General features: G+C 44.2%; 1 protein-coding gene across 7 annotated transcripts in view; it reads left to right on the forward strand.

The window, feature by feature from the left end:
- LOC147609101 (SH3 domain-containing protein 3-like) overlaps positions 1-13,501 on the forward strand; it is a 102,662-nt gene that overhangs the window by 12,310 nt on the left and 76,851 nt on the right. For all 7 annotated transcript variants that reach the window (XR_015264369.1, XR_015264370.1, XR_015264371.1 and 4 more), the window contains 4 exons: positions 12,472-12,675; positions 12,758-12,820; positions 12,941-13,132; positions 13,364-13,438. Coding sequence is in view for 4 of the 7 variants with exons in the window: in XM_086788559.1 (XP_086644685.1) it covers positions 12,472-12,675; positions 12,758-12,820; positions 12,941-13,132; positions 13,364-13,438 (534 nt within the window). In the remaining 3 variants the exon portion in view is untranslated. The remainder of the gene's footprint in view (positions 1-12,471; positions 12,676-12,757; positions 12,821-12,940; positions 13,133-13,363; positions 13,439-13,501) is intronic.

Genomic DNA, 13,501 nt, shown 5'->3' on the forward strand with positions numbered 1-13,501 from the left:
TGCAAGGCTAAGCTATTTATATGCTTCTCATGTGCTGGTCGGCTGGCTGAAAGCTGGCCGACTGCAACATGTCTTGCTTGAATGGATAATGTTGATAATAATATGGTAAAAATGCCAAATAAATGCTATAAAATATGGGAAAAATACTGGATGACATTTTGAGTCTTCTGCAATGATCTAGATGGTTTATATGCATATGGGAAGAATGATATGCAAAATGCAGACATGATCTGATGCAAATCCTAAGGCTTCTACTGACTTCTATATCAAGTGGGTTAAGGGACTTTGATTGACTGATTGACTCTCTAAGGCTGAGGAACGACCTACATAGCTCGTGCCTGCTGACATATCTTGGACTGAGGATTACAATGGGGTCACGGCGTACGACAAATATCAAATCCTAAAGGGTTCTATTGCTGCATAGTGTTGCATTGATGATGAGCCATCTTGTCACCATAGGCTACAGTGCAGAGTGCATGTGACACTTCACCATGTGGGTATGCATCTCAAAGACACTGCGCTAAGGTGATGGATGGCACTGTTGCCAAATCATGGACTGATTTCAAAACTTGGTTTTATGAGCAATTGTTGCCTCGTAACTTTGAGAAGGAACTTGCTTCTCCAATTGGAACATGAAACCGTTAATGCATATGTGGGTAAGCTCACTCGGGTAATGCTTAAAGTTACTCCCTTCTTGAAGATTACAGAAGAGAAGATGCGGAAGTTTGAGTCTGGTTTGCATTCTATCATTCAAAAGAACCTTACCTTCTATCCAAACAATACTCTTAAGCACATGATGCGCTCAGCCATCATTGTAGGAGTTACATGAGAAAGGGATCCCTCGTAAACAAGAATAGGGCAAAACAAAGAACCAATCAAGACCTATCCAAATTTGGACAGTAGGAACAACAAACAAAGGATAAAGATAGGAAGGATTTCTGGCCCAGATATGGCTCAGAGAAGAAGTGAGGATATCCTAAGATGCAGCATGCTTTAGTAGAATTGACCTCAAGAGTGGTTATCTTCAGATGCAGGTGCTACCCTAGGATGTGCACAAAACTACTTTCAGGACCAGTATTGGATTGTATGAGTTTCTCGTCATGCTATTTGGTCTCACAAACGTACCTGCCACATTTAATAGGATGATGGATTGTATATTCAGACCTCACTGAAAGTTCAGTAGTGTGTTCTTTGATGACATTCTAGTATTTTCAAAGACCGAGGAAGAACACTGGGAACATTTGGCCATTGTCTTTGAGGAGCTTCATAGACACAAGCTATTTATTAATGTGAAAAAGAGCGAGTTTTTCCTCGTTGAAATTCAATATTTGGGACACATTGTGTCAAAAGATAGTGTATGAATGGGTCCTGCAAAGACTCAAGCCGTTTAAGACTGACCAAATTTGACTTTTGTACATGAAGTTAGGAGTTTTCTTGGGCTATGCTTTTATTAACACTTTGCCTTGTTGGCAGCACCTTTGCATGATCTTGTGAAGAGACTAAAATTTACATGGGCTGAACCTTAGATTGCAGCATTCCGAAAGTTGAAAAATGCAATCAGCCAAGGGCTTGTGCTTATTGTGCCTAATCTCTCCAAACCTTTTGTGGTAGAATGTGATGCATGTGTAGATTGCATTGGAGCAGTCTTGAATCAAGAGGGACATGCCGTTGCTTTTGAAATAGAAGGTTGCAAAATGCCGAACTCACATATGTTGTTTATGATAAAGAGATGCTTGCAGTGATCCATGCCCTTAAAATCTAGAAGCACTACTTATTAGGTGCCGATTTTATTGTTAAAACGGATCATCAAAGTCCAGGCATTTCCTCTCACAACCGAAGGTTTCAGAAAAGCACATGAAATGGGCAAATTTTCTTTCCATGTTTGATTTTCAGATTATGCATACACTTGGAAAGAAGAATGTAGTGGCTGATGCTTGTCTAGAAGGCCACAAATTAATGCTATTACTACTGTTTACTATTGTCTAGAAGGCAATAGTGGATTATCATATCCAATGACCTGCGCTCCAGAATCTTGAGACTTTTGAGCGACATAGGGTCACTTTCCCACACCCAATGTATCTAGCAAGCCTGGCGACGCTACTTCTCTCTCCCATGTTGGTTATCTTGGTGGATGGGCCGCTCCCTGTACCATAGAAATGACTTATTCAGCTCTGATGTTGAGCGAGGGTTATGGAGATTGATAGATTGATGCCTTAGATCAAAATCAGATATACATCTCTTCGTCTTTGGACATCAATGTATACATTTTGTTATTGTTGTGTTTTTCTTTTTTTTCCATGATGATGAGATTCCATGGACCATTGTACACTTTTTGGTCTCACAGACCCTTTGGGTCTTTCATAGATGATTAACATAACTCTCTCTCTCTCTCTCTCTCTCTCTCTCTCTCTCCCCCCCCTCATTTACCTCTCTCTACATTTACCTAGGGATTAGTGTTGGTTCTTTTTGTTATGTTGTCTTTTTTTTCTTTTTTTCCATGATGAGATTCCATGGACACATTGTACACCTTTTGTCTCATAGACCTGTTGGGTCTTTTGCATGATGTTAATATATCTTCTTCTTCTTCTTCTTCTTCTTCTTCTTCTCTCTCTCTCTCTCTCTCTCTCTCTCTCTTGAGCCATGCTGCAGAGGCTAGACTAATGCGAGGGTATGCTTCGTGGTGGAGAGACAATGCTTTGAGGCCCATTTCTAGGAGCCAAGGATCAAGATGAGGCTATTTGACATCTTCGTCACTCTGGCATTGATGTATGAGCACCCTTTTGGGCAGGCATTCTCATAGCGGCCAAATGGCCAAAGATAGAGGGCCTCATGTCATGATGCTTTCCCATATGGTACGCAACAAACCGTTGGTCCCACATGATATTATCCTGGTAGAGTTTGTTTTAGCCATTCACAAGATCAATGCCATGGCTTCGTGGAGACTCCCAAGGCTTGCCTTACAGTCCACCTAGCATCTAGCAGTGGATGGGAACGAGTCATGGTATAGCCGAGTATGCCCATGGTTCATGAGGTAGGGACTTAGGATTGATCGCCTCGCGCCACTCCAGTATAACGGAGACTTCCAATTCATTAGGTTATCTCAAGATGATAGGAACCAAGTGATCATACATAATTTATTGGGACTATACATACAAGATACCTGGATCACAACACATGAGCCAGCTGCCACTCTCACACAAATGACAGCACTACATGGATACTTTCATGAGGCTTACAGAGGATGGTTTCATATTAAGGGCTAGATGTCTTGACATACATGTCATATGCCATGCGGATTGCAGTGGGCCAGTGGTGTCATCGCACCACTTGAGGGTAGAGACAGGGAGAGCCATGCAGATCCCTCGTGAGAAGAGGATATGCACTATCTGCTAGAGGGAGGTCGAGTCAAAACCGTATATTATGAGATCCGAGGGAGTTTCCACTGTCTCTTCATAGATGGGTTTGGACCCTTATCCAGGATCATGGATTATCCAGATCAGTGGTGCCTAGGCCTCTTCCTACTAGAGCTTATCACCAGAGAGACTCATTGATTAGAGAGTCGAGATCTTGTGGGAGACATCCACCCTGGCCCCAAGCAACCATCACTAAGTTCTTCCGACCACGAGAGGATTCTACACTAGCCATGGATGCCATACCCACAGCCTTATCAACCCACACATTCTCGAGTGCCTGACTACCCGTCAGACCCCACTTGCTGTTAATGGTATTCCATGATGAGATTTCGATGGACAGTTTTGTATCACTCTAGTGAGATAGTTTTGCTCTGTTTCTATTTTACTTTCCGTTCCATGATGAGATATGCCATGGGCATTATTGTATCACTTTGGTGTCATAGACCAATTGAGTCTTTAGTAGACTTTTAATCTCTCTCTCTCTCTCTCTCTCTCTCTCTCTCTCTCTCTCGGATAGAGGCACTACCACCCATTCAGTACAGTCTGGATGATTGTCCATTTTTGGATCTCACCCGCTCAGAGCAAAACCGTGTGATTAGGATGGATATCATCAAAGTGGACACAGAGAGGACATGGACTAGCCCCCTTGAGCTTTTAGGCGTGAAAATGGCTCATTACAAGAGCCATTTTCTACACTTCTCACCAGATGATTTTATCACCCGCTCGGCGTACATGGATGTACACCTATCACATGGGATACGTTGTGCCATTGGACAAATCCGGACCTCATCACACCAGCTGCGGATTGAGACAGGGCAATGAAGGGAGAGAGTTAGGGTTTCATGTGGGAGATACACACAGAGAAGAAGGGAGAGAGAGAGAGAGAGACATGTGGGGATAAGTCAACTCAATGTATGAGTGTGTGACTCCCCTATCACACATGTATATTTGCACTAGTACACATAGTGCACTTAGTACATTAAAAGTACTAAGTGTACTATGTACTATAAAACTTATGGGCTAGTACACACTATAAGGGTGGGCATAATGCCTTTACCCCAACAACCTCCCACTTAAAGACAAAGTGCCCTTAAATGAAGGAAAAGAAAAATCAGCATGTACATGATAATATACAAGGCAATAACAAAGCTGAAACTGGCCTCATCCAATGCCCATCAAGTGTCTGCAATGAGCAAACCGCTTTGGAGGCAAACTCTTTGTCAACAGATCAGCCGGGTTGTCATCTGTATGAATCTTGACAAGCTGAATCAGCTTGTTCTCTATCACCTCTCTGATGAAGTGATACTTCACATCCACATGCTTCGTCTTTGCATGAAAGATAGGGTTCTTTGCCAACTGGATGGCACTCTGACTGTCACAATGCAACAATGGAATATCCCCTGTATAACCCAAATCAACCACTAACCGAGATAGCCATAATGCCTCCTTGCAAGCCTCTGTGGCTGCAATATACTCGGCCGCTGTAGTAGATAAGGCAGTGCACTTCTGCATCCTGGATATCCATGACACAGCACCTCCTGTGAATGTAAACACATAACCGGTAGTAAACTTCCGGTTATCTGGATGACCGGCATAATCCGAATCCGTGTAACCATGCACTAATGCATCCTGTTTGCCAAAGCAAATGCACATATCCTGTGTGCCCTTCAGGTATCTCATGACACCTTTCACTGCTTCCCAATGCTTCTTGCTAGGGTTGGCCATGTATCTAGAAACTACTCCCACTGCAAATGCAATGTCTGGCCTGGTAGCAACCATGGCATACATGAGATTGCCACAAGTTGAAGCATATGGAATCTTGGCCATATCAGCCCTGCCACTATCTGACTGTGGGCTGTCCATAGCACTGAGTTTCACATATGGAGGCAAAGGAGTACTAGTCTTCTTCCCCCCATCCATATTGAACCTCTGCAAAACTTTGCCAATGTATTCCTTCTGAGACAAATACAACACATGCTGATTTCTGTCCCGAAGTATCCACATACCCAAAATGTGATTTGCATCACCCAAATCCTTCATATCAAAGGTCTGATGCAGCCTCTTCTTCAAGGCATCCATCTCTTTACGAGATTTCCCGACAATCAACATATCATCAACATACAAGATGAGGATCAATAGATTGCCATCCAAAGCTTTCTTGGTATATAAGCAGTGATCTATGTCACTCCTCCTGAAATCCTGGGTTTTCATGAATGTATCAAATTTATGATACCATTCCCTTGGTGCCTGTTTGAGCTCATAAAGACTCTTTTTCAGCTTGCATACAAGCTTCTCCTTTCCATTCACTGCTTAACCCTCTGGTTGTTGCATATATATCTCCTCATGGAGATCACCGTGAAGAAAAGCAGTCTTCACATCCATCTGAATCAAATCCAGATCATCATGAGCAACCAAAGCTAATACAGCTCTAAGTGTGGTCATTTTGACCACTGGAGAGAAGATCTCATCAAAGTGCACACCATATTCTTGCTTGAAGCCCTTAGCCACTAACCTGGCTTTGTATCTTGGCTTTGCATCAGGTGCAACTTTGAGCCTGTAAACCCACTTGCATGGCAAAACCTTCTTGCCTGTAGGCAAATGCACCAACTTCCATGTTCCATTTTTGTGCAGAGAATCCATCTCTGACTTCATAGCACGCTCCCAAAGAGCCTTGTCTGCCCTCTGTAAAGCCTCCTTATAACATGAGGGCTCCCCACAGTCAGTGAGCATCAAGTAGTCAACCCCTGGAACAAACCTGTAAGGGATTCTGGAGGGTCTTGTGGACCTCCGTACCCAATGACCATCATTTGCAGGTTGCTGTCCAGCCTGCATATCACCTATTGGTGGCTCCTGTTCCATGCCATAAGGTTGAAAGATCATGCCCGGTATCTCCTCTAACTGTGGGATATCCATAGGGATATCTTCTGCCATCTCTGGCTGTCCATTTGGACCATTTTCAGCACCATTTAAGGGCTGGTTTTGTTGCTGTAATGGCTGATTTACAGCCCTTGGTTGTTGTCCATGATGTCCATCATCATCAAAGATGACTCTGCCAGGCTCCTGTTGCCTTGCAGGCTCCTTATACATGCATGTTTCATCAAAAATGACATCATTGCTGCGTATAATCTTTCTATTCACTGGATCCGAAAGTCTATACCCCATTTCACCTCTGTCACCATATCCTAGGAATATGCATTTGTGAGACTTAGGATCAAGTTTGGTGCGTATTTCCCTGCGTATGTGCACGTACGCAACGCAACCAAACACTCTCAAGTGCTTGTATGACGGAGGCTTCCCTGTCCATACTTCCTCTGGCACTTTCCCACCAAGCCTCGTGTTAGGTAACCTGTTTATAAGATGAACGGCTGTCATAACAGCTTCAGCCCAAAAACCATGAGGTAACGCAGCATGTGACAACATAGAACGGACCTTCTCCTGAATGGTCCTGTTCATCCTCTCTGCTGTCCCGTTTTGTGGAGGATCATAAGGAGTAGAGAGCTCCCTCTTGATGCCTTTAGCATCACAAAAGTCCTGAAACTGTTTGGACATATACTCTCCATCATTGTCGGAACGCAAAGCCTTCAGTGTTTTGCCAGTTTCATTCTCAACATGAGCAACAAACTTCTCAAACACTGAGAATGTATCACTCTTCAAACGAAGAGGATAAACCCACACCTTGCGTGTGGCATCATCAATAAAAGACACAAAATATTTTGCCCCTCCCAATAAAAGCTGAGGCATCTCACATACATCTGTATGCACAAGCTCTAACTGAGCATCTTTCTGTCCAAGAGCTTTCTTGTGGGGGCACTGGAGTTGCCTGCCATATATACAATGCTCACAAAACTGAAAACTTGAGAACTTTAGAGAAGGCAAGTAACCAAAACGAGACAATTGCTCCATTCCTTTGACACTGATGTGTCCCAACCGGCTATGCCACAGAGATTTCCGGCAGCTCGGTTGCATTTACATTAACATGGTGACAAACACCAGCATGCATGAAGTAAAGAGTGTCCACCTTAGAGCCTCTGGCAACAACCAGTGAGCCCTTACTAATCTTCCACTTTCCACGACCAAATGTGGTAACATAATCAGCATCATCAAGCTGTCTAGTAGAAAGCAGGTTCTTCTTGATCTCAGGCACATGCCTGACATCATGGAGCATAAGCTGTGAGCCATCTGAAAACACAAGCCTCACATCACCTCTGCCAAGAATCTTGCATGCATGGTTGTCACCCAAATAAACTAGTCCTTCATTGCCAGCAGTATACCCGACAAACAAGTCTCTGCAACCTGTGACATGAAAGGAGGCACCTGAATCAATGATCCACGAGTGCATACCATGACCATCTCCTGCAATGAGTGAATGGGCATCAAGTGAAGACGTGAATAGGACTTCATCCTCACTGTCACCTGCATGTGACACATTGACTTCTTCAATCTTGACTCCACTTTTGCCCTTTGGCTTTGCATCTTTGGCTTCATCTTTGTCTTTGTCTTTCCCTTTGCCCTTTTCCTTTTGATCATTCTTCCATTTGTAGCATTGCTTTTTGAAATGTCCCTTCTTGCCACAATAATGGCATTCCAAGTCCTTTTTGGAGCGGGACTTGCTCCTTCCCCGTTCTTGGCTTTTACCCCTTTGCTGGGATCTCCCACGTGCATTCATTGCATTGGACTTTCCAACAAAGTTGTTCTTCCTGTTCATCTCCTCTTGAAGGAGAGCACCCTCCACATCTGCATATGACAGCATAGCATTTGAATTGCTAGTGGCTATCCTGAATGTGTCCCAACTCTCTGGCAAAGTGCATGAGAGAAAGGTGGCTTTGAACTCATCGTCCATTGCCAACTTTTGATTGATGACCTCGCTGACAACACCATTAAACTCATTTAGATGGGCTGTCATAGACGCCCCTTCCTTCATTTGAAGACCTATGAGTTTCTTCAACCAATACACTTTGCTTGAGGCACTTTGCTGGGCATACAAGTCCTGCAATCTTTGCCACATTCCCCATGCTGTCTTCTCTTCACGTATGCTGAAAAGTAAAGTGTCTGACACAGACAACATGATGGTGGATCTTGCTAGCTCATCCATATCTTCCCATTCTTCAGCAGTAAGAGAAGCGGGCATTACACCCCTTTCTTTGATGGGCTTGTGCTGCTTCTTCGAGAGCAACACATTATAGCACTGGGTTTGCCAAATGTCATAATTATGTGAGCCCTCAAGCTTCTTGATGTGAAGCAATGAAGAGCTCTAGCCTCTCACCTGTGGTTGCCATAGCAATATGCAACCTTTGACACAGTCAATGCCTGACTCCCTGCAAGATGTCCAAACACTGCACCAAAGCACACAAAGTGCTCACAGTTGTTCTCCCAAAGTTTATCTCCCACTGCGGAAGCACGAATGCAACTCTCCTCCCACTGAATGTGATAAAATCACCAAAATCTGGTTGCTGCAGATTTATGACAGCACCTTAGATGTGCTCTGTTCCCCTTCCAAAGTACTGTACAACAGTACTAAGTGCTCACCAATGATGTACCAAATCTGTACCGGCAAGTACAGCAGCTGAAAATGAGCCTTTTCCTCACTCAAATCAATGTACAGCCATGCCAAAACTTGTACAAAGTTGTACCAAATCTGTACCAGCAAGTACAGTAGCAATAAATGCTATCCTGGCTGTCCAAATGAGTGAAAATCAGACCTTGACAGTCCCTACCACTGCATACAACAGTCCCGGACAGAAATTGAGCAAAAGCCCCTTAACTACAAGTGGATTTCTGAGGGTTCAAGGCATAAAAGTCTTCCCTGCTGCTTTGCCAAGCTCAACAAGCACAAAATCTTGAAAAGCCCCTTGATTCAAGATCAATTTCTGATCATGAATGGTACATTTATGCACATGAAGGCATCCAGAGTCTTCACAATGCTTCCCCTTGGCCACATATACATCCAATACATAAAAGCCCCTTGATTTACTGGCACATTGAGTGCTTGACAGGCATCAACACATTGCCCAAAGCATCAAATGCCAGTGCTTGCATGCAAATCAACCCAATTGACACAAAAGCCCTTTGATTTGCACTCCAATTTCCTGCAAATTTGGCCCAAATGTGAGATTGCTCACATCATACAGCATGTATGAATGCCCAATGGCACAATTACATCAAAAGCCCCAAATTTTGACATCCAATTTCCTGTAAATTGACCCGGAATGTGACCAATGTCACCCAATTGTTGCCAATTGTGCTCAAATTTGAGCAATTTGGACCTGTACCTGCTCAATTGATGATAATTGACATGCAAATCCCAAAAAATTGAAGCAAGTACCTCTGAAAATTTCTGTTTGCAGGAAAAGGGGGGGGGGTCGTGCTGATGCTGCTGCAGTCTGAAAAACTGCTTGGCCTTTGAATGTCGCAGGGGAGGTCGTCTTTGGAGCATTCGGAGCAAAGCGCAAGGGCACACACTGGTTTTCCCACAGATGGCGCCAAGGGCACACACTGGTTCAACGCAGGGACACACAGTCGCTGCCCAACACTTTCTTTGAAAAAAAAATGGCGATCGCAAACTGAAGGAGCTGCTTTTAGGTGTCCGCCTGAGTGTGCATACCCGCCTGCCTGCGTGCGCTTATCCGCCTTGTGGTGTGCGTTGCTACGCCTTGTGGCCAGGCCCTAGTGTATGCGATGCTCTGCTTGCGGTGGCCAGGCGTCTGACGTCCAACGCCTTGCTGCAACTCGTGGCCAACACCTTGTGCTATGCACTGCTACCGTGTGTCTGGATGGCAACCGGCTCTGATATCGCTGTTGGTCACACGTGTTGAGTCCAGAAACGGGACGCCATAGCTGCAGAGCTCGAGTGTCTGCAGATCTGCTCGAGGGTACCAGACTACAACTCAGCTCGTTTTGCAACTCTTCTACAGTCGATTTCCAGCTCTGCACCCTTGAGAACAAAACCCTAAAACCAGAGCTCTGATACCAGTTGAAGGGAGAGAGTTAGGGTTTCATGTGGGAGATACACATAGAGAAGAAGGGTGAGAGAGAGAGAGAGACATGTGGAGGTAAGTCAACTCAATGTATGAGTGTGTGACTCCCTTATCACACATGTATATTTGCACTAGTACACATAGTGCACTTAGTACATTAAAAGTACTAAGTGTACTATGTACTATAAAACTTATGGGCTAGTACACACTATAAGGGTGGGCATAATGCCTTTATCCCAACAGGCGATATGTGCATCATATCTTGGATGACCGCATTTGTTAGCTATGCTACCAGGAGGTAGAGACAGAGGAACACTACATTTGCCGATGTACAGTCTATTATGAGATCCGAGGGAGATATCACTGCCTCTTCCGAGAGGGTTTTGGGCCGTTACGCAGGGTCATGGAGTTTGAGGATCAGAGATGCTTGGGATTGTTTCTACTTGAGCTCAGGAGACACAGAGAGACCCTCTTGGCAGACAGGAGGCCGAGCCATGATGTACCTAGACAGAGGACCCTAACAGATTTCTTCGGCACCAGCACCAGCACCCCAGCCTACACACCTCCTGATACCTCCTCCATTGGGCCATCAGGGCATCGACCACGCTCCTAGAGAGTCACCACAGATAGAGCAGTTATCTTATGTCGTGCTCGTCGGCCATGCCCACGAGGATCCCGACCACGGCATCCTCACCATCACCAGATCAGAGCCATTATTGCTCGGCATCGGAGGCGCCTACCTTGCTTCTACGACCTCTCCATTCTAGACAGCCCCATGGCGGAGATACTTGATCTAAGGAGAGGGCAACACTTCAACTGATCAGTATACATGGATCTACCTGATATACATTTTTCAGTATTTTCCAGTATTTTCTACTTAGTATCATCTCGGAGTCTTACAGTTCTGTTCTTATAACTGTAGGACAATCAGTTTATTGTACTTTTTAGTCTCATTTAGTTGTTCTCTTTGATGAGACACCAACTTCAGATGTACTCTCAGTTTTGGTCTCATAGGCCATTATGGCCTCTTAGAGACGTTAATATATCATTTCATTCTCTCTCTCTCATACTCATCATTCACATGGGGAGGCTTGATTGCTTTTGCATTGTTGTAAGTTGTTTATTTGTTCTTGATTCTTGAAAAATCCCCCCCACCCCCCCGGGTCCATGAGGAGATCCTTCTGTAATCACAATTTAGTACCTGCTGAGAGAGAGGTGGCTTGGTCTTTCTGCCTGAAGGCGTTACAATTTGTGGTCTCAAAGAGGCCACATTACCAGCAGGGGCCTGAGGGGAATTGAACGTGGGACCTCCTCTCCTTAGGTCACAAACCCGCACTGCTGGGCTATGTGCCCGTTGGCTTCTCGAGTCTTGTCTTTTCTATTTCTAGATTGCGTTTTCAATTAATGGACTAACCTTGTCCTTCTTACTCTGTTTGGCATTCTACTTGGAGATTTCAATGCCACGGTTGTAAACAAGAAAGTGAACTTTATTGATTTTTATTGAAGATGTGGCTAAGCTACCAGAACTAGATCGAGAGGAAAGATGCACAACAAGGCCACAAAAGTCCTCGAATACAAGTGGAGTATAGCATCTGGTAGATTTATGACAATCTTGTGATCTCAAGTCGAGAAGCCTTGCATGTTTCCCTCAGAGTGGAGGCTTTAGCAGGATTGACTGTGTCATGTGATTGTCGAGTTTTGTTTCAAACATCCTTGATCTTGACCCATATTGTCCACCAGTGGGAACTAATCACATTTACCTCAGTTATGCAGTCCCAAGGCTGTCCAATTTCCAAAATGCACCAGCAGAGGTTATCACTGGAGGACCTGTATTATAGTCTTTTGGTTTGAGAAATAAGAGCAGAAGGCTTGTACAATCCCACTTGTACATAAGAGAGACTTAGCCTTCTAAAGCACAAGCATACTATCTCTTCAATAGAAGAGAATAGCTCGAATTTGGATTGTCAACACGTGAACACTCTTTTGTTTTTTTGTTCCCTTGAGAGAACTCTTAAGAGGGGAAAGGTCTTGGATTATGGGAGAGCTTTGTTTTTGGTTTCTAAATACATGCTTTGCTCTCTCAGGCTGCTGAACTGGGAAGACGTCAGCAGGCGCGGCTGAAAGAGAGTGGAGCTGGTGCCGACAATGCTTTGAAGTTGCAAATGGCAGAATCTAAGATGCAGGAAATTGCATCGTCGATGGCTGTGCTTGGGAAGGAGGCAGCAGCTGCAATGACTGCTGTAGAAACCCAACAGCAGCGCCTTACGTTCCAACGTCTTATTGCCTTAGTATGTCTTTAGAGGGACCTCTCTTGGTTGGATTTATTTATTGTGATTCATTGGTCGTTCTCATGTAAATACTCTCTCTCAGGTTGAAAATGAACGGTCATACCATCAGCGTGCTGCAGAATTATTGGATCAGATACAGGCGCAAGTACTTTTTAAGTAGTCTGGAGTCATGCTTGTTGTGTTTTGTTGCTAAAACTAAACAAGGATTAATTTGAGAATCATGTTTTCAGTATGATTTTTTTTTGTTTTTTTCAAAATTTTGAAGATTGTGTCAGAACGCCAGAGGAATGATTCCATGCCCCCTACAGAGGCTAAAATTTCGGTCATTGACACAGTGCCAAAGGTGCCTGTAATTGAGAATGTTAGGTCAAGCGAAGAGGAGGCCGATCTCTCTAACTCATGGGAAGGTCTAGCAACCAGTAAGGCAAACAGAAATCCCAGGGTATACCTGGCTGAGGTGAGTTAAAATTTTCAAGCATGATAACTTATGGCAATTTATGTTGCCTCAGTGATCTCTGCTTATATTATGACATAGAAAATTTTATGAGCCAATGCTCATTTATGAGGCAGGTCTTGTTTTTGTTTGCAGGATTTGGAATGTTTGTCTTGAATTTTTTAACTAGGTTTTCACTAGTTGGCATTACAGGAACAGGTGCGTTGTTTTGAAGGTTTTCCAATCTTGTTGCAGGTCATGCATGCGTTCGATGCAGAAGCAGAAGGTGAACTGAGTCTATCAGTTGGTGACTTCGTAGTTGTTCGCCAGGTGCTTTCCCAAGCATTAGGGTTGTGAGCTTGTGGTGGTTGTGGCTGTTAGTGCTAGATCGTG

Source organism: Cibotium barometz, chromosome 52, assembly GCF_041138505.1.
Source record: "Cibotium barometz isolate CiBa-2024 chromosome 52, ASM4113850v1, whole genome shotgun sequence".
Classification (NCBI taxonomy): domain Eukaryota; kingdom Viridiplantae; phylum Streptophyta; class Polypodiopsida; order Cyatheales; family Cibotiaceae; genus Cibotium; species Cibotium barometz.